The 27,608-nt window shown below is 42.0% G+C and overlaps 1 protein-coding gene across 2 annotated transcripts; it reads right to left on the minus strand.

The window, feature by feature from the left end:
- Shcbp1l (SHC binding and spindle associated 1 like) lies at nt 1–26,791 on the minus strand. 2 transcript variants are annotated; one of them, XM_005071292.3, is made up of 10 exons: nt 26,390–26,791; nt 23,259–23,408; nt 19,163–19,374; nt 11,757–11,843; nt 11,468–11,686; nt 9,047–9,152; nt 6,150–6,303; nt 4,420–4,670; nt 2,775–2,897; nt 1–369 (listed from the first exon to the last, which is right to left on the minus strand). In XM_005071292.3, the coding sequence occupies exons 1-10, from the start codon at nt 26,750–26,752 to the stop codon at nt 118–120; spliced, it is 1,917 nt and encodes a 638-aa protein (XP_005071349.1). In that variant the 5' UTR covers nt 26,753–26,791; the 3' UTR covers nt 1–117. The 2 variants fall into 2 exon arrangements, with proteins under 2 accessions (XP_005071349.1, XP_040593530.1); XM_040737596.1 differs by having other exon boundaries at nt 26,624–26,790.
- Nucleotides 26,792–27,608: the final 817 nt, after the last annotated feature.

Here is a 27,608-nt window from a genome sequence, read left to right on the forward strand (position 1 = left end):
TTCAGTGAAAGCATTCAAATGTTTTAATCTTTGAATTTAAAATAACAATTTCTGTCACATAAAAGAACCATTTATTACATCCCTGAACTATAAAATATGAACACCTATCCAGATGCTTTAGCCAGTGACTATCCTAATATCCCCCTTTAAATTTGCTTCTATCCTATTGTTGTTCATTTCCACATTCAGAGTTTGCATGACTTTGGAGAGCATTTTGTCATCTTTCTTATCTCCTGAAGCTGCCCCTTTGTTGAGAGCTGCTTCCGCTACAATAAAGAACTGTTCCGAAGGCTGAAGAATGCTCACTCCATAGCCATTGTTGTTGTAGATATGATTGTTAGTCATCTTCAATTTGGGTGCTGGAAGAACCTGTTAAATTATTTGAGGAAATCAGCTGTTCAGAATTTTGATACAAAGGAAACAACTAAAAACGTAAGTGGCACTGGGACTTAACTCTTAAAGCTACTAGAGTTTGCTTCAAACAAATGTGTTCTCGAATTCATCAGCTTTACTACAAAAGTGACAGTTTTTTCATGGTTTCATCCTAAGCTGATAAGTAATTCTAGATAGGGGATGCAGCCTGTTAACATCTACAACATGATAAAACACAAAAATGATTTCAGATAAGATGACCTGGAAATACAATAAGTCAATGAAACAGCGTGACTTGATAAGGACAGGCTACCACGTAAGTAGAATGCTCTTTAACCAATTCTTTGACAAACAATGATAATCATGGAGTATATTTCCTCATTTTTTGTAGATACAGTGAAATGTGTTTCAGGTGAAAGGTTAATGTGAACATATTACACAGGGCACCTGGAAGGGAGCTAGTTTAATACATCACACTATGGAGTGAGGCTCAAGGATCTGCAGAGGTTTTGTTGGTGGATTTTGTTTGCAATCATGCCTCTGCTTTCTGGCAGGATGCTGCAATTCCAGCCACCACCATGCGATGTCAGTGCTGTGCTGGTCTATGGTCACTGTGAGCTGTGGGTTGTATTTTAGCCAGTGACCAGTAATTTCAGTGTCACTTTGGAAACTAACAACGAAATTTCAGACTTCACACCTACTGAATTGGTAACTAGGTTATACCTCTGCAAGAATGGCCCTCATATAAGCAAGTATTTTAGAACTGAAAATTACCTAATAGAAAAAATGGGGCTAGAGAGATGACTCAGTGGTTAAGAGCACTTGGGTTCACTTAGAAAACAAAAGATAATTTGGGTATTTCAAAATCGATCTCCAAGTACCATTTTTCCTTATTGACCAGTTATCTGAGTAATGTTAAGCCCTACCAGGGCATTGGTGGGATGGGTGATCTATGTGATTTTTTTTTCTTGAGACAAAGTCTCACTATGTAGCATTAGCTGATTTGGAATTCACTGGCAGACCAGGCTGGCTCCCAGCTAACAGACCCACCTTCCTCTGCCTCCAGAGTAATGGGATTAAAGGTGTGTGTCATCACACCTGGCCAAGAGTGGCCTTTATTCCTTTCCTTCTGCCCTCTATTTTCTCTCTCCCATCCCTTCCTTTTCCTCCTCCTTCCCCTCCCTTCATTCTTTCCAAGAATGGGTCTCAACATAGACCTCTGGCTAATCTGCTACTTGTTATAATATTTAGGCAGGCCTGGAATTCACACGAGTCTTCCTGCCTCAGTCTTTTGAATCAAAAGTGTTTCTTAATGTACTATTCTCTTAATTTGCTTTGTGGTGGGGGACTTGAGACAATCTCATATATAACCCAGATGGGCCCCATTATATAGCTAAAGATGATCTTTTAAACTCCCCACCTTCCTATCTCTGCCTCCTAAGTTCTAGGATTATAGGTCTGCCCACAATATTTGCTTTACTTTCCAAAATGTATTATAAATCTACCCAATAAAAGAATCTGTAAGAGCAAAGTCCACCTATTTTCTCACATTCAAAATTACTTTATGCTGGGCCTAGTGGCCTGTGACCCCAGTTACTGAGAAGGCTGATGCAGGAGGACTGAAATTTGAGGCATGATTATGCTACAGAATCCCAGGCCAGCCAGGGCAACTGGCTTAAAATATGATGGGGACACACTCAGTGCTCACTAGTATGCATGACAACTGCGTTCAATCTCCACTGTGGGGTGGGAGTATATGCAGGAACAGGCTCGTTTCCCATCAGCTATATTTTATTATGTGTACAATTCCTTTTAAGATAGAAATAGCATTTGAACAACATTCTTACCATTTTAATACTTGTGATAGTATTTATTTTCAACTGGACAGAATTACCAAGCCTCCAGCCTTGGATTATTTAGCCTCTGGCTATGCTGATGAAGGATTATACTGACTGGGTTAATAGAGATGGGACCACCTGTCCTAAAAGGTACTAGACTTCATAAAAAGGGGAAATTGAGCTGAACTTAAGTATTCAACTACTCATGCCTGTGGATGCAGTGTGACCAGCTGCCTCTTGCTCCTGCTGCTTAACCCTGCAGCAGCTTGACCCCCTGCTTCCACCCCCACACACACACACTGTATCCTTGAACTGTGAGCTAAATAAACCCTTTCTCTCTTGAGTTGCTTTGTCTATTTTATCACAGCAACAGCAAAGGAAACTAAGACCCAAGTTATCTAAAACTTAACAAGTCTTCAGTAAGAACTAAGATATGCCTTTAACCCCAGCACTCAGGAAGCAGAGGCAGGTAGGTCTTTGTGAATTTAAGGACAGTCTGGTTTATATAGAGTTCCAGGTTAGCTGTGAGACTTGTCTCAAAACAAAACAGCACTAAGACAATACCTTCATGTTAACACCACCTAAGGTGCTTTTGGAGCTGTCACTGGTTCTGAGAGTATTACAGTGATGAATCTCATTCCCTTCCAGAATGGCTATGCTCCCAGGATACAGTTCAACACCAGCACCCTGGAAGTCAAAGCAAACAACACAAGTTACAAAAAGTTTCCACTTCCTGGGAACAGGAATTACAAGTATATGCAACCATGCCTGACATATCTCCCACTTAAAAGATTTAACTCTGAATGCTTGTTTATGTGCACATACACACTGCATACTTGTTTGTACACACTTATGCTGCATGCTTATGTTTGCATATACTTATACTGCATGCTGTGTATGTGTGCACACACACTTATGCTGCATGCTTGTTTGTTTGCACACTTATGCTGCATACTTGTTTATGTTTGTACACACACTTATGCTGCATGCTGTGTATGTGTGCACATACAATTATTCTGCATGCTTAATTATGTGCATACACAATTATGCTGCATGTTTGTTTATGTGTGCACACACAATGATGCATGCTTGTTTATGTGCATATACACACTTTTGCTACGTGCTGCCTGTGTGCAAACACACACTTAGGGTAAAATGGGTGCTCACAGAATACAGAAGGCGGCAGCAGATCTCCTGGAGCTGGAGTTACAGGTGGTTGTGAGCTGCCTGAAGTGGTTTCTGCAGAGGAGCGAAATTCACGTCCTCTGGGAGACCAAGTAGAGCATTCTTAGCTAGGAGGCATCTCTCTAGCCCTGTGTCTCCCACCTGCTAAGATGAATTATTCTAGTTGTGTGGAAAGATGTAAACAGTTTTGAGGGAACTGTGGGGAAAAACACTTGTGTAAGCATGAGAACTTGAGCCCACACCATAAGAACCAATGGAAGATCTGGGCACGGTAGGGTGCTGTCTGTAGACCAGTGCTTCTATGGTGATCCTGGAGGCAGAGAGAAGCTCTAGAGCAGTGGTTCTCAACCTTCCTAATGCTGCGACCCCCAACCGTAAAATTATTTCATCGCTACATCATAGCTAATTCTGCTCTGCTATGAATCATAATGTAAATAAAGGTCTGATATGTCACCCCATGGGATCTTGATCCACAAATGCAGAACCACTGCCCTAGATGATCACACATCAGCTAGCCTAGTGGGTGCAGCAGCAGTGGTAGAAAGGGAGAACCAACTACTGAAAATCGATATATGCATGTGCTTGCACACAAAGCTCACACACACGCATGCATGCATACACAATAATAATAAGACAGTTTTAATTACCAACCATTTCTTTTTTTTTTTTTTTTTTTTTTTTTTTGGTTTTTCGAGACAGGGTTTCTCTGTGGCTTTGGAGGCTGTCCTAGAACTCGCTGTGTAGACCTGTGTGTGCCTTGAACTCACAGAGATCCGCCTGCCTCTGCCTCCCGAGTGCTGGGATTAAAGGCGTGCGCCACCAACGCCCGGCTATAATAAGACAGTTTTAATTACCACCCATTTCAAACAAGATAGAAGGCAAGGTTGTCCCTGTTATCCATACATGTTCCATAAAATGTGCACACTCACACACTCAAACATGCACATAATGATTATCATTTGTTTTTAAGATCACTCCAAGTTATAACTTACAGTCATAAAAGCTATACTGTTTATGGAAATACCTGGGCACCAGTTATTTCACTGTCTGTAATTGTCAATGAAGCCCCTGTAAGAACACACACTCCTGTTCCTTCACATTTTAACAGGCAGTTTTCCAGAGTCAAGTGACCAGACTCTACTACCACAATGCCATCAACTGTCCCTTGTTGTATCAAAGAGAGCTGCATTAATTTCACATTATCTGCTTTGGATACCACAAAACTGTCGTGTGAAGGTTCGGAAGTAATCATAATTTCTTCTCTCTTTCCAACTCCTGATACATAGAGACAAAAACAAATTAGTAACCTAAAATTTTAAATTCTTCAGTCATGTGTAATTTTTGTTTATTTTCATCAAGTTTTACATATAGACACATATATGTCATATGTAAATATTCTCTATTAACTAAATGACTGTCTATAATGTGATCTGGTATAACTAGGACATGCATGTATGTGTATAGTTGTGCTCACCTACTTTCTACCTCAGGGTTTGGGAGATGGCCTATTGTTGTACATGGAGCTCACTGTTTCAATTAGACTAACCGACCAGTCAGTTCCCAGGGTTTATCTGTCTCCACTTCCCCAGCTCCGGGGTCACAGATGTACCCCACTGCCTCTCCTAGTTATGTGGGCACAGAGGAACCTCATGCTTGCACAGTAAGTCCTTTATCCTCTGAGCCATCCCCCCACCCATGCCTATAAAATAGTATTAAGTTGATGACTCGATGTTGAGATCTATGTTTATAAGTGTAGTTAGACTACACTTACAATATTTGTTCAATCTATTCATTCCACGGATTATTTCCAATAATAATAATAACAACATAACAATTACAAAGTTTCACTCTTAGCCCAGGCTGTTCTGGAACTCACTATGTAGCCCAGGTTGGCTTTAAACTCATGCCTCAGCCTCCTAGTGCTGGGATTACAGGCATGAGGCACCATACACAACCTCTAAATCTCATATATTTTCATATAATCAACTGTGTGCAAATGTCTAAGACACAAAATGTACTACATTTTAACTTGCTTTCAAAACCATAATTAATTACCATAACAATGACTCAGAGGGTAAAGGCACTTGCTCTCACTGTCAGGAAAGAACCTAATCCTAGAGGTTGTATACATACACACACACACACACACACACACACCCTACTATAATGCTCTACCCAAAGCAGTTGTCCAAAATTTAATATCAAGAAGGCTACATCTGTTTTAAAGTACTTATATAACTAAGATTGTTTGGTAAAATACTGTTATAGTCAAGATTTGCTTGAGTTTTCAAAGCTCATAGGTAGAACGTAAGTTCACTAATCTTTTCACCACTGGGAGGGAACGTTCTTCTTTCAAAGTGAACAGGACACACACATTTTGATAGAAATATACATTCAAGGATAAAGAAAATGCTCTGACTGTTGGCTAGAGCACAGTGGTGGAGTGCTTGCCTAAGCAGATGCAAGGCCCTCGGTTCAATCCCAAGTACTACCAAAAAGGAAAATATGGTGAACCACTGGGCACCATGGTACACCATGTATGTAGTTCCTGCCACTCACAAAGCTTATTTGAGTCCAAAAGTCTGAGACCAGCATAAGCAACATAGGCTTTGCTGTAAAAGGCACACAGGGATTTCGAGAAGGGTAATTTGTTCCTGTTTCCAGGTACTTGATTAAATATACTTGCTAGTACAGCTTGGCAAGTTTATGTTGCTGTAAAACAAAAACTAAAACTGTAAAGGAACGCCTGCTAACCCTGTATAGTGATGTCATCAGTCAGCAAAGCAAGATTTGCAGCTTGATATTCTCCTGGGAAAATCACTACTATATCTCCACTATAGCAATTGTCCAAAGCCAGATTCAAATCATCATGCTGCTGGAGAAGTGTGTCCGAAGACAAGTTCTTCACCTGAAAAGAAACAGAGAGAGTGTGTCTTCAACAGCATGCCGCCTGTATACACTTCCTAGACACATCACTCTCTCCTGAAGACTCACCTACATCGTATGTATTCATCCAGAATCAGTCTACCAATAAACCAATGATGAAATCTTCTTCATAATCACACATGATTATCCCTCTATCAAGTGCTGGGTATGGATGGAGTACAGGCCAGGAGCCATTTTGAATATCCTGTATTACCTTACGAATCTCGATGCATCGAGATTAAACGAGTGGCTCAAGGTCACAGAGGCACGCTGGTATTAAGCCTTAGATACAAGGCAAGGGACACTGGACCCTGTGCTTTCTGTTGCTGCTGTCACCACTGCCTCATGTTCCTACCCTCCCCCTACCCCCTCCTTCCTGCTCTTCATCGTCCTCTTTTCCCCCCCTCTTTGTAAATCAAAGTCTTCCTAAGTAGCCGAGGCTATCCTGGAACTTGAGATCCTGTTGCATGTTGAGATCAAGATGTGGTGATATATTATTTATGATTTATTAAAGCTTGCCCGAGGATTCCGAAAGCAAAGTCAGCCACAAGCCATAGAAGCCAGACACGCACCTTTAATCCCAGCAAAAAAAAGCTAGGAGGTGATGGTGCATACCTTTAATCCTAGGATTTGGGATCAAGAGATAGACGGATCTCTGTGAGTCAAGGACCACCCAGATCTACACAAAATTGATCCAGTCCTATAGAGAAACAGCTCAGCACCTGGGATCACATTCCTTTAATCCCAGCACTAGAGAGGTGTATAAGACAGGAATAAGGTCTCAGGCATTCATTCTCCAGCCACACTGAGCAGAGGCAGCAGTTTGAGACTTTGTGTTCGTGTTGAGAATTCTGAGTGTTTGTGAGAAAATTCCAAGAGTCTTGTTACTTCAGTTTCTTCACAAACATGGACTTGTTCTTGGCACCGACTTCCATGCCCCTCACGTGTAGTGGCCTATAATTGAATCTAGCAATGTAATGCATTCTACAGGGTGGAGAAGGTTCCCCCTCGACACCAACCCTTCAACTGGGTCACAGTATGAGGCCCAGGCTACCCTTGAATTCATGATCGTCCTGTCCAGTCCCATGGCTACTGAATTACAGGTAGCACTACCACATCCAACTCCAGGGGGCCTTTTTTCTGTAGCAGTGTGATTTAAACAAAAATCCGAAAGATGGAGAGTTACTAATTACACAGAAGAAACATTTCTGAATATACTTGGGCTTGGGTTGTTGTGGAATATTAATTTAAGATATGTTATATTCATTTATGCTGTGGAATATTTGTTTAATGATGCAAAGATATTTTGCATTCTTTTATGTTGCATTTGTTTAACTCTGTAAAGCTGTGCTACCTTGCCTGCCTAAAACACCTGGTTGGCCTAATAAAGGGCTTAACAACCAATAGCTAGGCAGGAGAGAAGAAATAGGTGGGGCTGACAGGCAGAGAGAATAAATAGGAGGAGAAATCTAAGGAAGAGAGCAAGGATCAAGAATAGAAGGACACTAGGGGCCAGCCACCCAGCCAGCCATTGAGTAAGAACAAAAAAAGGTAAAAAGCCCAGAGACAAAACGTAGTTAAAGAGAAACAGGATAATTTAAGTTAGAAAAAGCTGGCTAGAAACAAACCAAACTAACCAGGCATGCGTAAGTTAGAATAAGTCTGTGTATTTATCTGGGAGCTAGGTGGCAGGCCCCCAAAGAGTTTTGTTTTGTTTTGTTTTTAAATAAGGCTCCTGTGTATGAAGGAGGTTGGGACTATTAAAGTAACTCCTGAAAAACTGCAATTAGCAACTAGATAAATGCTGGGACCATTTTCTTGGACAGAGAGTTCTGGAACATGAGCAAATCAGGGTATTAAGCAGGTCTGGGCTTAGGAAAAATATCTGACCTGTGAATGTGTGTTTTGGACTGTAAATATATACAGATGGAATTATAATAAGAAAATGATAAACAGAGTCAAGAAAGTGCAGGAAAAGACTAACCCTGAGCACTGAAAGGTCAGTGAGGAAAGTATCTAGAGACCATGAAAGCCAAGGTAGTCCAGAGAGAGGGCTGGGGCATGCCATTAACCATCAAGTTGGGTAGAAATATTTACTTTTGGTTTCAGAACAATTTGTGTTATTTCAGAGACTAACTAAACATTCACCCAGAGTCTATTCATTTGATATATAAGCCAGGTTTCCCAGCCAGCATTGTCAAAGTCCTTTGACATATGGCCCTGTTACAGTATTTAAGAGCCTATGTTGAAGCTGTCGCTGCCTCTTTACTTGACCATATCTCCGTCTTGAAATCCACGAGATGTATGAAGAGCCAAGACTGCACATCTGTCTCTGACTGTAGCCTCCCTGGCTATGTCTCGCTCATCGGCAACAAGGCCTGGGGGCTGTGAAGAGTTGTCATTGCTTATCTAGTGCGGGGATGCCAAGACTGAGATGCTGTGGCGAAGAACCAAGACATCATCACCAAGTCCTGCAAGAACTCTACTTCCGGCGCTTCTTCCCCCTTGCCTGCAGCACACACTCAAGTGATCACACAACAATGTGTCTTACCGCCTGGCAGTGGTGGCGCACGCCTTTAGTCCCAGCACTCGGGAGACAGTGGCAGGAGGATCTCTGTGAGTTTGAGACCAGCCTGGTCTACAACAGCTAGTTCCAGGACAGACTCCAAAGCCACAGAGACACCCTGCCTCGAAAAAAAAAAAAAGAAAAGAAAAATGTATCTTACCATGTCAGTCGTCATCACCTTTGCCACGATGTGGGTAATAGTCTTCCCAAAGTCTCTCTTCCCTTTCCTACGTCTCAGAATTCTTGGAAAGAAAGGTCCATGAACTCTATAGTAGAAAATATTTGTGGGTGAATTAAGATGGAAAAAAATTCAGCCTATCTTATCTTCACCTAGAAAGTCACCAAGGTATATTAACTTAAGAGCAATCTAACAAGAGGTTTCATTTTGGTTTATTTACTTAGATTTTTTTTTTGAAACAGGGTCTTACTATGTAGATCTGACTGCCTGGAGTTCAGCATAAACCAGACTTACCTAAAACTAACAGAGATCCTCCTGTCTCTACCTCCTAAATGCTGGCATTAAAGGTGGTCGCCACATCTGGCCACCAATAAGATCTTTTAAATAATTGATGTGTAAACCCTTACATTCTAAATCTTTTTCTCCTTTTATTCTCTCTCTCTCTCTCTCTCTCTCCCTCTCTCTCTCTCTCTCTCCTTTTGAGACATTGTTTCTCTGTATAGTCCTGGCTGTCCTGGAACTCACTCTGTAGATCAGGTTGGCCTCAAACTCACAGAGACCCACCTGCCTCTGCCTCCCAAGTGCTGGGACTAAAGGCGTGCGCCACCACCACCACTGCCCAGCATTCTAAATCTTTCATTTTTAAGGGATTATCTTTAAGTGGGGAAATCTACATTCAACCCACTATAACCATGGCTTCAGTCACTTTCCCTTTCCATTCCATTCCAAAGGGAAGAAATCTTTATTATATTTCATAGTCTACTCGTGGAGACTTAATGCAAAGCAGAGTTGGGTTGTGTCTTGTGATACTGAGGCATAAAAAACTTTCAGGACACATGTGATTTTTGAAGGGTTTATTTTGTTTTTATTTACATGTAGATGTGTGTCTATGGGAGAGAGCATGTGCACATGAATGCAATGCTAGAGATGAGAAGTGGGAGTCACCCCTACCGCCTGTAGTTACAGGATGTTGTGAGTCACCTGACATGGGTGCTAGGTTTCTGAATTCCAGTCCTCTGCCAATTTAGCAAGTGCTCTTAACTGCTGAGCCATGTCTCCATCTCCCTGACTTTATCTCATTAGCTCTGGGCTGTGTCTCCATCTCCCTGACTTTATCTCATTAGCTCTGAGCTGTGTCTCCAGATCTTCACTTTATCTCATTAGCTCTAAGCTGTGTCTCCATCTCCCTGACCTTATTTCATTAGCTCTGGGCTGTGTCTCCATCTCTCTGACTTTATCTCATTAGCTTTGAGCTGTGTCTCCATCTCCCTGACTTTATCTCATTAGCTCTGAGTTGTGTCTCCATCTCCCTGACTTCATCTCATTAGCTCTGAGCTGTGTCTCCAGATCCTTCACTTTATCTCATTAGCTCTGAGCTGTGTCTCCAGATCCTTCACTTTATCTCATTAGCTCTAAGCTGTGTCTCCAGATCCTTCACTTTATCTCATTAGCTCTGAGCTGTGTCTCCAGATCCTTCATTTATCTCATTAGCTCTGGGCTGTGTCTCCATCTCCCTGACTTTATCTCATTAGCTTTGAGCTGTGTCTCCATCTCCCTGACTTTATCTCATTAGCTCTGGGCTGTGTCTCCAGATCCTTCACTTTATCTCATTAGCTCTAAGCTGTGTCTCCAGATCCTTCACTTTATCTCATTAGCTCTGAGCTGTGTCTCCAGATCCTTCACTTTATCTCATTAGCTCTGGGCTGTGTCTCCATCTCCCTGACTTTATCTCATTAGCTTTGAGCTGTGTCTCCATCTCCCTGACTTTATCTCATTAGCTCTGGGCTGTGTCTCCATCTCCCTGACTTTATCTCATTAGCTCTGAGTTGTATCTCCAGATCCTTTGACTTTATCTCATTAGTTAACAGGATGATATGCTTCTAAGGATGTGACTTATAAAATCACAGCCTGATGCCCTCTTAGCAGAATTATCTTTGTAGCATTGGCCTTTGGATTCTTCTACTATTCCCATTCTTTCTCTTTTGACTTCTTTCCAAGTCCTCTTTCCCATCAGGGGAAAGTGTCAGTGTAACTATTGACTTCTCTCATTCCTGTTAGCTAAAAGTGATGCTTCCTTTCCTGCAGTATATATATTTACCAGTCACCCCCTTAGATTCTGTCTTTTGGGTTCTCTGAAGCACTTTACTGCTTCTTGATAAGGGAAATAGCTAATATTAAAGTAATTTTCCAATATTCATATTGTACCTTGTGCTTAACTCATAAACAAGGCATCATAATCATTGTCATCTTTATTTTACTTGCTAGGGTTGCAGATGCGCACCATACTATCTAGAACTATTTAATACTGAATTATTTTAATCAACCTAATCTATGGGCCAAATGCTACCACACAAGAATAGCCATGTGCCCCTCTGTGGCTCTTTCAATACAACAAATCCTTACCGCAGGCGTAAGTCCTCCCACATTTTTAGCAATCCGCAGAGCATCACTATCTCATAGTATTTCTTCCAGCACTCGACGGCCTCAGCTGCAGACGGGTCTTCTTTAATGTTGCTCTGGTACTCAATGAGCTCAACACGCTTGTTTTTGTATTTCTCCAGAGTTTTCTTGAAGCGCTGTGCAATGGGGCCAGGGATTGTCCCGTCCTGAATATCACACCACCTGGAAAGAAGCAATGCAGTTACATGCGCCTCCCTCAGAAGTGTCTCAGTGCTTTCTCAAGTCTACTTACAGATTAATTCTTTCTTCAATAAGGGCAGTATAATTTTCACAGATTTCTTCATCATCCCAGTCTCTCCAAAGAAAATCATAAAAAAACCTACAATAAACCAAATTAGGATGACAGTTACTAACAACACATAGACCATGTTCAGAAGCTTCTAAAAAATGACGTCAAAACCCTCTGTGAATGTCAGTTTTAAAAATTACGTTTATTGAGCGTGCCTCTCATCCGTGCCCCACAATTGCACCTGGAAATCAGAGAGCAGCTGTGGGAGGCTCTACTCTCTTTCCATGATGAGAGGCCTGGGGCCCAAACTCAGGTTTCATCAGGCTTCCCATCCAGCTTAGCACTAAGCACCTTTGCCCCCTGAACCATCTCCATGACTCCCATTGAAAGACCCCTACCCAGGACCCCCTAGGAAAAGAAAAGCAAGGCCAGGCCGTTGCCTAATGAAAGAAACCCAGACCAGGTGCCTCACCCAGCTGGCAGGATGTCAAACAGGATCTGTGGTCACCAGAGCAGTCATGGGACCCGGATAATAATTGCTGAAGCGTGCCAGGGTCTTTTATGTGGCAATACCAGGACACCTAGTCCTTGGCAACTACCCTTGCCCCCAGTTGTGTCTATGATCACCATAGTAGTCATGGGACCCGGATAATAATTGCTGAAGCGTGCTGGGGTCTTTCATGATGAGGTAATACCAGGAAACTAGTCCGTGGGAACTACCCCTGCCCCCAAGATGAGCCAATGAAATGCCTGTTACTTATGTAACCATTAAAACTCTGTAAATATTGTACTCCCTGCAAGCCCGGTATGCTCTGCACCCGAGTTGCAGTAGCATCCACAGGCGCCTGTATACTCAATAAATCACCTCTTGCATTTGCAGCCAGTGGTCTGGCCCCGGTTCTTGGGCAGAGGGTTCGGTTCAGTGCCCGGCGCTTTGATGCCGAGGTCTTTCACCATCTTGATCTCTCCATACCTTATTTATTTTTTTACAATGCAGGGAGTTGAACTCGGGGCCTCACACATGCTAGGCAAGCACTCTATCAGTGAGCTATAGCCCCAGCTCAAATCTTAATTTTCTTAAAGAAAATATTTTAAAATAGTCTGAAGGAATCAATAATAAGAGATTAAAACTTAAATATTAACTGGCTGGACTGTATTTTAGCATACTACAGAGAAGAAAATGTTTCTGGGAGTGAGATTATAAAATTCAGGTTTTATATTCATAGATTTGAGCTATGACTTCATTCAAAAATTGCAGGATTTAACACAATTTGTATGGGAAAAATAACATCAGAAAAACATAAACATGTAATAAATACCCTTTTGTTCACAGATAGCTCATTGATGTCAGTTTATAACAACCAGTCACACCGTGGACAATGACATCTAGTGTTTTTGTTTGTTTATTTGTTACATTCCAATTTGGGTTCCCCCTCCCTCTCCTCATGCTCTCCCCTTCTCCCCCCATCCCACCTCCCATCTGCTCTTCAGAAAGGGTAAGGCCTCCCCTAGGATATTGACTAAGTCTGTCCCCTCATCACATTGAGGCAGGACCAAAGAGTGCACCTCCCCACCCCCATGTCTAGGCTGAGCAAGGTATCTCTCCATAGAGAATGGGCTCCAGTAAGTCAGTTTATGCATTAGTGTTAGATCTTGGACTCACTGCCAGTGACCTATACTGTCCGAATCACACCATTGTCATCTATATTAAGGAAGTCTAGTTCAGTCTTACGCAGGTTCCCCATTTATCAGACCTGAGTCAGTAATGTTGTGGGTTTCCCTATCATGATCTTGACTCCATTGTCCATATTATCACCCCTCCCTCACTTTTGATTGTACTCTCGGAGGTCAGCCCAATGGTTAAAGATCTCTGGTCTGCTTCCATCTGTTTCTGGAAGAGGGCTCTAGCTTCTCTGGCTGGGGTTGTGGATTGTAGGCTGATTATACTTTACTCTATGTCTGGTATTCACTTATGAGTACATAGTGAATTTGTCTTTCTGGATCTGGGTTACCTCACTCAGGATGTTTTTTTTTTTTTTTTAGTTCTGTCCGTTTGTCTGCAAATTTAAAGATGTCATTGTATCTTACCACTGAGTAGTACTCCATGGTGGTAAATGTACCACATTTTCTTTATTCATTATTTTTTTGAGGGGCATGTAGGTCCCTTCCAGGTTCTCGCTATTACAAATAATGTTGCTATAAATATAATTGAGCAAATGTCTTTGTGGTGTGAGTGTGCCTCCTTTGGGTACATGCCCAAAAGTGGTATTGCAGGGTCTTTTTTTTTTTTTTTTTTTTTTTTGGTTTTACGAGACAGGGTTTCTCTGTATTGTTTTGGAGGCTGTCGGTCCAGCCCGGTCTCAGACTTACAGAGATCTGCCTGCCTTTGCCTCCCGAGTGCTGGGATTAAAGGTGTGGGCCACCACTGCCCGGCGAAGGGTCTTGAGGTAGATTAATTCCTAATTTTCTGGAGAAATTGCTATACTGATTTCCATAGTGTCTGTACAAGTTTGCACTCCCACCAGCTATGGAGGAGTGTTCCCCTTACTCTACATCCTCTCCAGCAGAAGCTGTTCATCAGTGTTTTTGATCTTGGCCATTCTGATCAGTGTAAGAAGGTATCTCAGAGTTGTTTTGATTTGCATCTCCCTGATGGCTAAGGATATTGAGCATTTCCACCATTTGAGATTGTTCTGCTAAGAATTCTCTATTTAGATCTGAACCCCATTTTTAAACTGGATTATTTGGTAGTTTGATGTCTAGTTTCTTGAGTTCTTTATATATTTTCGGATATCAGCCCTTTGTCAGATGTGGGGTTGGTGAAGATCTTTCCCCATTCTGTGGGCTGCCATTTTCTCTTGTTGACCATGTCCTTTGCCTTACAGAAGCTTCTCAGTTTCAGGAGATCTTATTGTCACTCTCAGTGCCTGTGCTATTGGTGTTACATTTAAGAAGAGGTCTCCTATGCCAGTGAGTTCAAAGATACTTCCCACTTTCTCTTCTATGCAGGTCAGTGTGATGGGTTTATGTTGAGGTCTTTTATCCATTTGGACTTGAGTTTTATGCATGGCAATAGATATGGATCTATTTGCTTGCTTCTATGTGTCAATATCCAATTACACCAGCACTATTTGGTGAACATTCTTTTTTCTACTTTATATTTTTAGCTTCTTTGTCAAAAATCATGTGTTCGGGCTGGAGAGATGGCTCAGAGGTTAAGAGCACTGACTGCTCTTCCAGAGGTCATGAGTTCAATTCCCAGCAACCACATGGTGGTTCACAACCATCTGTAATGAGATCTGGTGCCCTCTTCTGATGTGTAGACATACGTGGGGGCAGGGTGTTGTGTTCGTAATAAATAAATAAATCTTTAAAAAAAATCATGTGTTCATAGGTATGTGGGTTAATATCAGGGTCTTTGATTCAATTCCATTGGTCTATCTGTCTGTTTTTATGCCAATATCAAGCTGTTTTCATTTCTATAGCTCTGTAATAGATCTTGAAGTCAGGGATGATGATGCCTGCGTTTTTTTCCATATGAAATATAGATTGTTCTTTTGAGGTCTGTAAAAAATTGTGCTGAGATTTTGATGTTAATGCACTGAATCTGTAGATTTTCTTTTACTAGGATTGCTATTTTTACTATGTTAATCCCACCTATCCAAGAGCATGGAAAATCTTTCCTTTTCAGTTTTGTTCTAAAAAGTTCTTGTCATACAGGCCTTTCACTTGTTTGGTTAGAGTTACCCCAAGATATTTTATGTCGTTTGTGGCTATTATGAAAGGTGATGTTTCTCTGATTCTTTCTCAGGTCATTTGTCATCTATATATAGGCATTAATCTTATATCCTGATATGTTACCGAAAGTGTTTATCAGCTGTAGTTCTGTGGTAGAATTTTTGGGGTCACTTATGTATACTACCATATCAACAAATAGCATAAGTTTGACTTCCTCCTTTCCAATTTGTATCTCTCTGATGTCCTTTTGATGTCTTACTGATCTAGCTATGACTTCAAGTACCATACTGAATAGATATGAAGAGACTGAATAGCCTTATCTTGTTCCTGATTTTAGTGGAATCATTTTGAGTTTCTCTTCATTTAGTTTGATGTTGGCTTGCTGTTTATTGCCTTTATTATGTTTAAGAATGTTCCTTGTATCCCTGATCTCTCCAAGACCTTTATCATGAAGGGATACTGAATTTTGTTGAAGGCTTTTTCATCATCTAATGAGATGATCATGTGTTTTTTTTTCTTTCAGTTTGTTTATATCATGGATTACATTGGTGGATTTTTGTTCGTTGAACCATCTCTGAATCTCTGGAATGAAGCCTACTTGATCATGGTGGATGATGTTTCTCATGTGTTCTTGGATTTGGTTTGCCAGTATTTTATTATTTTTTGCATCAATGTCCATGAGGGAAATTGGTTTGTAATTCTCTTTCTTAGTTGTGTCTTTGTGTGTTTTGGATATCAGGGTAACTATTGCTTCATAAAAAGAGTTTGGCAGTGTGCCTTCTGCTTCCATTGTGTGGAACAATTTGAGGAGTATTGGTATTATCTCTTCTTTGAAATTCTGGTAGAATTCTGTGCTGAAACAATCTGGTCCTGGCTTTTTTGTTTATTTGTTTGGGAGTCTTTTGACGACTGTCTCTATTTCCTTAGGGGTTATAGGTCTACTTAACTTGTTTATCTAGTCTTGATTTAATTTTGGTATATGGTACTCATCCAGAAAATTATCTATTTCCTTTAAATTTTCCAATTTTATGGAGTACAGATTTTTGAAGTATGACCTGATGATACTCTGAATTTCCTCAGTGTCTGTTGTTACGTTCTCCTTTTCATTTCTGATTTTCTCAATTTGGATATTCTCTCTCTCTGACTTTTGGTTAGTTTGGATAAAGGTTTGTCTAATTGCTTTGTCTCTATTTTATTGATTTCGGCCCTCAATTTGATTATTTCCAGTCATCTACTCCTTTTGGGTGAGTTTGCTTCATTTTGTTCTAGGGCCTTCAGTTGTTCTGTCAATTCTTCAGTGTGGGATTTCTTCAGCTTCTTTATGTTGGCATTTAGTGCTATGAATTTTCCTCTCAGCACTGCTTTCATTGTGTCCCATAAGTTTGGGTGTGTTGTGTGGTCATTTTCAGTGAATTTTAGAAGTCTTTAATTTCTTTATTTTCTTCCTTGACCCAGTGGTCATTCAGTTGAGCATTGTTCAATTTCCATGTGTTTGTGGGCTTTCTGAAATTAGTGTTGTTGTTGAATTCTAACTTTAACCTGCAGTGATCTGATAAGATACATGGGGTTATTCGAATTTTCTTTTAATCTATTGAAGTTTGCTTTGTTACCGAGTGTGTGGTCAATTTTCGAGAAGGCTCCATGAGATGCTGAGAAGAAGTTCTTTTGTGTTTGGGAGGAATGTTCTATAGATATCTGTTAGGTCTGTTTCATCTGTTAGTTCCCTTATTTCTCTTTTAAGTTCTGTCTGTCAGGCTTGTCCAGTAGTGAGAGTGGGGTGTTGAAGTCTCCCACAATTAGTATGTGGGACTTGATGTATGATTTAAGCTTTAGTAATGTTTCTTTTACAAATGTGGGAACCCGTGTATTTGGGGCATAGATTTTCAGAACTGACATTTCCTCTTGCTGGTTTTTCCTGTGATGAATATGAAATGCCCTTCCTCATCTTTTTATTGATTTTAGTTTGAAGTCTGTTTTGCTAGATATTAGGATAGCTACACCAGCTTGCTTCTTTTCTTCCTTCCTTCCTTCCTTCCTTCCTTCCTTCCTTCCTTTCTTTCTTTCTTTCTTTCTTTCTTTCTTTCTTTCTTTCTTTCTTTCTTTCTTTCTTTCATTTTTGGCTTTTTCGAGACAGGGTTTCTCTGTGGCTTTGGAGGCTGTCCTGGAACTAGCTCTTGTAGACCAGGCTAGTCTCGAACTCACAGAGATCCACCTGCCCTCTGCCTCCCGAGTGCTGGGATTAAAGGTGTGCACCACCAATGCCCCGCGCTGTCCTGGTTACTTAACTATCAACTTGATGCAGCATAGTGTCACTTGAGGGGGGGAATGATTGTTGAGCAATTGCCCAGCTCAAACTGGCCTATGGGCATGTTTGTGGGGAATTGTCTTGATTGTGAACTGATGGGAGGGCCCAGCCCACTGTGAGCGGCAGCATTCCCTGGACTAGTCATCCTGGGCTGTGTAAGAAAATAAGTTAAGCAAGAGCTTTCAGACACCAGCAAACAGTGTTCCTCCATGATGTCTGCCTTCAGGTTTCTGTCCAGGCTTCACTTACGAGATAGATTGTGACCCAGAAGTGCAGTTAAATAAACCCTTTCAACTTCTAAATTGCTCTGGTAAGAGTATTCTTATCACAATGGAAAGGAGACTAAAACAGATGCTTAAACACAACAGCAGTGATTAATCATTTCTAGAATTTATTTTCTTTTTGAGACAAGGCATCATTTAAATCAGGCTGGCCCTAAACCTCCTATGCAACATTTAAATCAGGCTAACCCTAAACGTCCTATGCAGCATTTAAATCAGGCTAACCCTAAACCTCCTATGCAGCTTATGATGCCCTTAAACTCCAGATCTTGCATCTGCCTCCCCAGTGCAGAACCACATGTACCTGTCACTCACTGCACCTAGCTTTTAGAACTCTTCATTTATTTACTTATTTATTTGAGACAGTGTCTCACTATGTATCCCTAGATGACATGAACTCATTATACAGAGCAAGCTGATCTCAAACACCCAGAAATCCACCTGTTTCTGCCTCCTGACAGCTGGGATTAAAGGAATTCACCACACCTGAGTTACAACTCTTCTAAACTCATTTCTTACAAAGCACAAGATAAAAATAGAGCAAACTTTTCATTACCATTTTAATAATTATATAATTTGTAACTAAGAGTTGTGAATACATTATTTTAATTAAGAATGGGTAAATTTGCCAGGCAGTGGTGGCACACGCCTTTAATCCCAGCACTTGGAAGGCAGAGGCAGGCGGATCTCTGTGATTTCGAGACCAGCCTGGTCTACAAGAGCTAGTTCCAGGACAGCCTCCAAAGCCACAGAGAAAAATCCTGTTTCGAAAAACCAAAAGAAAAAGGAAGGGCAAATTTACTGGGCAGTGGTGGTGTATGCCTTTAATCCCAGCACTTGGGAGGTAAAACGGATGGATCTCTGTGCGTTTCAGGCCAGCCTGGTCTACAGACTAAGTTCCAGGACAGGCTCCAAAGCTACACGGAGAAACCCTGTCTCCAAAAACCAAAATAAATAAAAAAGGGCAAATTTAATCCACCAATCTCAAGTAAATCAGTAAAGTGTTTGTATGAGCAGAACTTACACATGAAATGAGCTGCTGGAAAAAGTAATTTTCAATTTCATCATTATGAAATCCCTATTACCTTACAACTTCCAAGGCCAGAGCAATGTCACAAACATCTGCATCTTGTCCTTCAACTGGGTACACTTCCAGGAGAGGTGCACTGTACTCCAGCTCCTCCAGAACCTCGTCCACCAAGTCCCTCGGGATGTTTGCAATGTTAGAAGAGAAGGGCTCAGCCACAGAAACTGTTACTTTGAAACAAGAGAAGTTCTGGCGTGGTTTACAAGTCACCTAGGATAAATGTCATACAGGAGGTGATTGCCAATGTACAAAAGCCACCAGGATTTCTCATGTATGAGCTAGTCACAATGTTGCATCTTCTAAATTGTTAGGACTTTCCTAACCAACACACTAAATAATTCTGGGTAAATATTAAATACCAGCAGGTTTGTTTTTGTTTTTTTGAGACAGGGTTTCTCTGTGTAGCCTTGCTGTCCTGAAACTCACTCTGTAGACCAGACTGACCTCAAACTCATAGATCTGCCTGCCTCTGCCTTGAGAGTGCTGGGATTAAAGACTTCACCACCACCACCAATTTCAAGCACCTCCTTAAAGGCATTAGTTTTAAGGTTTCACAAAGAGAATATGCTGTGCTGGCTAGTTTTATATCAACTTGACACAAGCTAGAGTCATTTGAGAGAGGGAACCTCAATTGAGAAAAAAACCTCCATAATATAAGGTGTAGGAAAGCCTATGGGAGCATTTTCTCAATTAGTGATGGGGGAGGGCCCAGTTCACTGTGGGTGGTGTCACTCCTGGGCTGGTGGTCCTGGGTTCTATAAGAAAGCAGGCTGAGCAAGCATGAGGAGTAAGCCAGTAAGCAGCATCCATCCATGGCCTCTGCATCAGCCTCTGCCTTTGACTGAGTTCCTGTCTTGACTTCTTTTGATGAAGAACTGTGATGCAGAAGTGTAAGACAAATAAACCCTTTCCTTCCCAAATTACTTTTGATCAAGGTGTTTCATCACAACAATCGAAACCCTAAGACGTGTCTTCCCACATTTTTGTCTGCATTTAGTTTTGGAGGCAGGGTGCTTGTGGAGTAATCCTTCTGTACACTGTGCAAATTACGCTGTGATTGGTTTAATAAAGAAGCTGGCTGGGCAGGATAAGGTTAGGCGGAAAACCAGACTAAGGACACTGGGAAGAAGAAGGGCGGAGTCAGAGAAATGTTAGGAAAAAAATCTGAGCAATGGCTGGGAGACTAGCCCTCCTTTTTTAGTAGTGTGTTGTGTGCCACGTTGAAGTAATGTGTCACAATGTGACATTCCCATGCAAGATTTGATTAGAACAAGCCCTAAATTATACACTAAAAAAAAACAACAACAAAAAACTTACCCACATTTTATCACCAATGGTGGGGTCCACTTCATCCATATGAAAGAAATCCAAAGACAACATAAAAGATTCAGGCAAAAACTGTTCAAAATCTGAAGATAAAAGTATCTCCCTGTGGTGATATTTTGTTTATGATCTAACAAATAAAGCTTGTCTGAAGATCAAAGTGCAAAGCTAGCCATACTACTTAGCCATAGAGGGGTGGCATACACACGGATCCAAAACCACTGAAGTATTTTTGAAAATTTAACCCCAAGACAATGTTTTTCTAACCTCTATTACTGGTAATACACTGAAAAATTTTCAGCAACTCACTTTTTCACACGGCACATAATTTTTATTTATTTATTTATTTTTTTGGTTTTTACGAGACAGGGTTTCTCTGTATTGTTTTGGAGGCTGTCGGTCCAGCCCGGCCTCGAACTCACAGAGATCTGCCTGCCTCTGCCTCCCGAGTGCTGGGATTAAAGGCATGGGCCACCACCGCCCAGCTACGGCATATAATTTAATTGCTTTTAAAAAATATTTTATTTATTGTGTATACAGCCAGTCAGTGCTCTTAACCGCTGAGCCATCTCTCCAGCCCTAATTTAATTGCTTTTAAGTAGTATGTGATGTGATAAGTTTCAAGTTTTTTCTTGTGATCAGGAAAACATATTTGAAACATCTATCTAGGTTGGTAAGATGCCTCAGCTGGTTAAGAGGCTGGCCAATGAGTTATTCTGAGTTTGAGCCCCAGAACCCACACAGTGGAAGGGAAGAACTGACTTCTAAAAGTTGTCTTTGGACCTCCACACATGTACTGTGGTATAGATGCATGCATGAGCATGCAACACTTACAAAATTTAAAAAATGTAAAAAACCAAAAAGCTGGGCACTCCCAGCACTCAGGAGGCAGAGGCAGGTGGATTTCTGTGAGTTCAAGGACAGGCTCCAAAGTTACAGAGAAGCAGTCTCAAAAAAACAAGCAAGCAAGCAAGCAAACAAAACAAAACAAAACTCTTGGAGCATCAATATTGAGTATGATATTAATTAATGCTAATTTCTATACAAGGATGATTATCTTTTATTTTTTTTCCAAGACAGGGTTTCTCTGTATTGTCTTGGAGGCTGTCCTGGAACTCGGTCGGTAGACCAGGCTGGCCTCAAACTCACAAAGATCCACCTGTCCTCTGCCTCCTGAGTGCTGGGATTAAAGGCGTGCGCCACCAACGCTGGCAAGGATGATTATCTTTTTTTTTTTTTTTTTTTTTGGTTTTTCGAGACAGAGTTTCTCTGTGGCTTTGGAGGCTGTCCTGGAACTTGCTTGGTAGTCCAGGCTGGTCTCGAACTCACAGAGATCCGCCTGCCTCTGCCTCCCAAGTGCTGGGATTAAAGGCGTGCGCCACCAATGCCCGGCTCAAGGATGATTATCTTAAAAGGACTCAAACTATGACACCAAATGTGCCAGCCTCTGGACCTGAAGAATCTGGAGCTTAGCTGATGGCTTGTAAGTTGGTCACACTGAAAAGGTGATGACAGTTTTCTGATCTAATTTTCTTTTCTTATCTGAACTGAGTATATAATTCAGATAAATAAAAGGGGCATAATAGGGACTGGAGAGATGGCTCGGTGATTAAGAGCATTGACTGCTATTCCAGAGGACCCAGGTTCAATTCCCAGCACCCACATGACAGCTCACAACTGTCTCTAACTCCAGTTCCAGTGGATCTGATACCTTCATACCAATGCACATAAAATAAAGTTAACTAAATTTTAAAAAAGGGGGCATAATAGACCATTTGTGGAAGCCCAACTTATAATTCCTTAAGAAATATATTTTTGTTGTTGCTTTTTTTTTTTACCTTTCTGTTTTGAGATAGGCTTTCTCTGTGTTACCTGACTATCCTGGATCTCTCTGTGTAAACCAGGCTGGCCCCTAACTGACTGCCTCTGCCTCCCTAGTCCTGGGATTTCATGCCTGGCAAGAAACAGGCTGGAGACTTGGTTCAGTGGCTAAGAGTGCTGTCTGCTATCCTCAAAGACCCAGGTTCAATTCCCAGCACCCATATGGCAGCTCACAATTATCTGTAACTTCAGTTCCAGGGAATCCACCCTTACAAAGACATACATGCAGGCAAAACAGCAATGTACACAAAATAAAAACAAGTAAATCATTAAAAAGGGGGGGGGCTGGAGAGATGGCTCAGAGGTTAAGAGCACTGACTGCTCTGCCAGGGGTCCTGAGTTCAATTCCCAGCAACCACATGGTGGCTCACAACCATCTACAATTCAATCCGGTGTTCTCTCCTGGCATATAGGCAGAACACTGTATGTAATAAATAAATAAATCTTTAAAAGAAAAAAAAAAAGAGGCTGGGCATTGGCGGCGCACGCCTTTAATCCCAGCACTCAGGAGGCAGAGGCAGGCGGATCTCTGTAAGTTCGAGGCCAGCCTGGTCTACAGAGCGAGTACCAGGACAGCCTCCAAAACAATACAGAGAAACCCTGACTTGGAAAAACAAAACAAAAAAGAAAAAGAAATACATACAGTTCTGCTATTTTTACAGTATGTGAGGAGTTGCAGCTGGGTTAATAATTATTGTTCAGTGCTATCAGATCCATTTCACTATTAATTGTCCCTAAGTAAGTGTATGTTAGCGCTCATCTTTATCTTCTTCCACATGCTCATCTGGTTAGCATTTTTGTGGGTATTAGAGTTTCAGATTAATGAAGTCACATTTCCATCATAAAAGGGGCTGCCAATTTCATTCAAAGAACAAAGCAAGACAATTTACCTCGACTAGTATACCAACGAAAGGAATGGAAGCCTCTTCGTACTTCTCAAAGAATAACTCTGGGTTACTCTTCCAGACTCCCAGCCATTTATCCTTCAGTTTCAGCTTTTCTGACAGGTATTTACTCATAGCTTCATCTGCATCTTCTGCCTAACAAGAAAGAAGACACAGCTGTACAGATAAATGCAAGCTTGGAGAGACAAAGGGGCAAAATACTTGCAGAGCAAGCTTGAAGACCTGAGTTCAATTCCCAGAACTCACATAAAGCAAAGAGAAGTGACTCCTACCAGCTGTCCCAACCTCCACATGTGTGTTGTGACACATGCGCGCACGCGCGCGCGCACACACACACACACACACACACTAATAATAATAAAAATGTTAAATGGATGTCTTTTAAATCAACAAATATATAGAAGTTTATAAGACATATTTTTATTTGAAAATATTACCTTAAACAATGAGAAACCTGGAAAATTTATAGATTGGGGGCATTTTGAGGCAGGGTTTATCTATGGCTTTGGAGGCTGTCCTGGAAATAGCTCTTGTAGACAAGGCTGGTCTCAAACTCACAGAGATCTGCCTGCTTCTGCCTTCCAAGTGCTGAGATTAAAGGTGTGCACCACCACTGCCTGGCAATTTATAGATTTTTTTAAAAAATTAAAACTATATTTAACAGAAACTGTCATAAACACAAATTAAAATGAAGAGATCTATTCACTCAGCACATGCTCTGGCTTATGAGCAGAAGGTGTGTGATCTTAGAGATCCCAGCAGTGGTTAAAAACACACAGATGTTCTAATTAACTTTAAAAAATGGCATTGCCTATTTAAAACACATTAGGAGTCACGCCTGTGATCCCAGCGCGTAGGGGATGGATGCAGTAGGATTGGGGTTACAGACAAGTCAAGGCTGTATGAGACTACCTCAAAATCCAACCAATCACAAAACTCAGCACATCAAATGTTAAATTGCACTCCATTTTATAAAACAAGTGAGTGTGTTAAACACGCAGTAAATATTTGCCATTTGATTTTTAATTTTAAAGTTAGCTAATGAAAGGGTAAGTAATCTAAACTATTATGAAACTGATAAGACCATAATCAATGACAGAACAATTTATATAAATATTTTCCACTTACTTACATTTAGCAGACCAGGCCTCTAATCCTCAATATCTGATTTAAAAAAAAAATAGGTAACTTATGCAGTCTTAGTAACGATGCTTTTACAATTAAAATTTTCAAGACCTCAAACATTATGAGAAGCACAAAAAAAAAAAAAACACATGCACAATACGGCGAACACATCTGTATTCCCAGAATGCAGGAGACAGAGGCAGGAAAGTCACAACTCGTTGAAGGCTAGACTGTATTACTTAGTGAGTTTCAGGTAGTCAGGGCTACAAAGTGAGACTCACAAAAATCGAAAGGGGAATAAAAAGAAAAAAAAAGGAAATGTAAAGACATTTTAAATCAGCTCTAATCTGGCAAAGTGAGCTCTGTTGGTCTCATGCTGTGCTTCCTTTCACTAATTTTTCTGTGTGTCTGTCCACCCACCCATTCATCATGTCTGCCTCCAGGGCTTGTTTGCTTAAACTTACTTATAGCATAATCAAGGATATGGTTCTTGAAAACATGAATTTACAACTGCATAATTTCCCATGGCATGATGCCAAGGAAGTTCTTTGTGGGTTGTTGTCTGTTTGAGATAGGAAGACTGTGGCTGCATACCTCACACTCCTCTCACTCACCGGGCAATCAATCCTCCAGCCTCAGCCCTAAGTGCTGGGATTACAGGTGTGTCCTACTATGGGTGTCCTTCTTTTTTCCACTAGTGCAAGAACTGTGTCGATAAAAGCAGGATGTTGTATCATACTGGGAATCAAATTCAGTATTTCATTCAAGCACTCATCCACTTGAACTAGATCTCCAGTTATTTCTGTTAGCTTTACCGCACTATGTAACCCTAGGTTGACTCTCAGACTCCAGCTTCCCAAGTACTGACATTATAGGCATATGCCTCCACCTGGGAGGTGGGGCAGGTGGATCTTTGTGAGTTCTGGGCCAGCCTGGTCTACTTAGTAAGTTCCAGGACAACCAGAGCTACAGAGTAAGAGAAAATGTTGTCTCAAAACAAACAAAAAACCAAAGCCATGAGTCACCATGCTCAGCTACATTCCTATAACCATCACTGCAATGAATAGACTTGTACACAAATCCTATTATACCTTTTAAAATACAAAATAGAATTAAAACGTACACTGGGGTTAACAGGCGTCTTCCGTACAAAACACCTGCCTATATCGTGAGTGGTAGACTGGGAGCCATCATTTTCATCACATCTTAGGTTTGTTTTTATTTTATGGGTATGTGTGTGCACACACCACGTGTGGGCCTTGTGCCTGGGAAGGTCAGGAGTGGATCTGGGATCCCTTGAAGTGGAGTTAAGGATAGTTTCGAGGTACCATGTGGGTTCTGGGATCCAAACTCAAGTCCTTTGCACCAGCAGCAAGTGTTCTTAACCAATGAGCATCTCTCTAGCTCCCATTTGTAGAATTCTAGTGTAATCTCCGCCTTATGTTTGGGCTCAAATTGCTACTGCTATTGTATGTGAACTCTAAGATGTATTAAAACTGGTGTCGGGTGTTGGTGCTGGGTATCTGGGAGGCAGAGGCAGGTGGGTCTCTCTGAGTTGGAGGCCAGCCTGGTCACCCCAGTGAGTTTCAGGACAGCCAGGGCTGTTACACAGAAAAACTGTCTCGAAAAACACACAAACTGGTTGTAAACATTGAGATGTATGGACACTAGGGTGTGTGGACACCAAGGTGTGTGAGTGTTGAAATGAGTGAACAGACGTGTGTGAACAGTAAAATGTATGCTCGGGGTGCGATGACCTCCTCCATGGCTTCATTTTTTTTTAAGGTTGTTATTTTAAGCGAGTATTTTGTATGACAGTGTAGTCAACTCCTCTGGAGCGGTAGCTAAGTGTCTGGGCACATCTAAGGTGACCATGGTGGCCATTCTGTACACCTTGAATCCGAGAGACTGCTTTGAAGTGACAGATTTGCCTTCCCAACTCTATGGGAGGAACCCGGACTCCCCGGAGCTGTCCCTCCGCAGCTTCACACCTTCGAGCCCTGCAGCACCTGATCGCAGTACAGAGCCACCTTCTCTCTGCGCCACATGCCCCTCATGGGAGATGCGCAGAGCGGCGGCAGGGGCTGCGCCTCCTCCTGGTCCTCCGGCACCGCGAGCACCGGCTCCTCGTCGCCTGCCTCGGCCTGAGAGACCGGCGGGAGCTGGAGCCGCCGCCGCGCCGCCTTGCCCTTCACGGGGCGCGGGGAGGCCACCACTGAGCGTACCGGGGACGCAAGGCCTTTGGCGACCGCGGCCGCCAAATTCCCCGGGGTGGTTGGGTCGGCCTGCTCCGCTGGCGGGCTGACGCTCCCGACCGCGGCCTCTGGCTCGGAGGTCGTGGGGTCCGACTCCATGTCCACACTGCAGCCGTTGGATGCCTTCCCCGCGCGGGATCGCGCAAGCCGGTGCGCGCGCGGCGGACGGGCGGGCATGCGCGCAGGCGGGAGCAGAGGGCAGGTGCAGGGGCGGTGCCCTAGCTCTGAATCCGCCCATTGCTTCTTGGTAACCAGAAGGAGGTTTTCTTAGGTCTAAAACATTGGACCAGGCTAGCTTCAAATGCCATATGTAGCCAAGGATGACCTTGAACTTCTGGTCCTGCCTCCATCTCCCACGCACCTGAATCACCGGCTTGCATCACCCACATTTCAGTGCATACAAGGCAAGCACTCTACTAACTGAACCATATCCCCAGCCCAAGAAAACATATTTTCATGCTGGGAAGTGAGTATAACTGGGGTGGGGTGGTTATTACTAGAGAAAACTCTGGGGATAGATGTAGCCACCTGGGATCACCTTTCCACACGGATCCCAGTGTAAGTGTTCCTTCATATCGTAAGCGAATTGCTCATTTTTTTGGTCAAGATGTGGTCACGCCAAGAGAACAAATTATCTGTGCAGCTGCTCAGAATTCTCCCCGATGGATTTCCAGCGGCAGCAATGTGAGCAAGCCGCGAGTATTTTCCTAAAGGCCGCTCAAGGCCTTTGAAGAACAACAGAATCCCGGTTTCTGGTACTCGAGACTGGATGTACATTGAGCCAGTTGGAAGACAGTCTGTTTACACTAGCTGTGAACTCTGTGCTGAGGCCCCATAGCTCTCAGCTGAGGTGCCTTGGGAAAACACCTGCCTTCCTTCTTGCTCTTTTGGAAGGACACTGTGTTAAATTGTGAGCTTATTTTGAAGAGAACATTCCCATTCATATCATGTTTCT

The sequence above is a fragment of the Mesocricetus auratus genome, unplaced genomic scaffold (assembly GCF_017639785.1).
Source record: "Mesocricetus auratus isolate SY011 unplaced genomic scaffold, BCM_Maur_2.0 Super-Scaffold_100676, whole genome shotgun sequence".
Taxonomy (NCBI): Eukaryota; Metazoa; Chordata; class Mammalia; order Rodentia; family Cricetidae; genus Mesocricetus; species Mesocricetus auratus.

Coding starts and splice junctions, on each gene's coding strand:
- Shcbp1l (XM_005071292.3), bottom strand. CDS start 26,752: ATGGAGTCGGACCCCACGACCTCCGAGCCAGAGGCCGCGGTCGGGAGC. Junction 23,409..26,389: donor AGGTGCTGCAGGGCTCGAAG/GTGTGAAGCTGC, acceptor CTTTCTTGTTAG/GCAGAAGATGCAGATGAAGC. Junction 9,153..11,467: donor TGGGAGGACTTACGCCTGCG/GTAAGGATTTGT, acceptor TTTCTACTATAG/AGTTCATGGACCTTTCTTTC.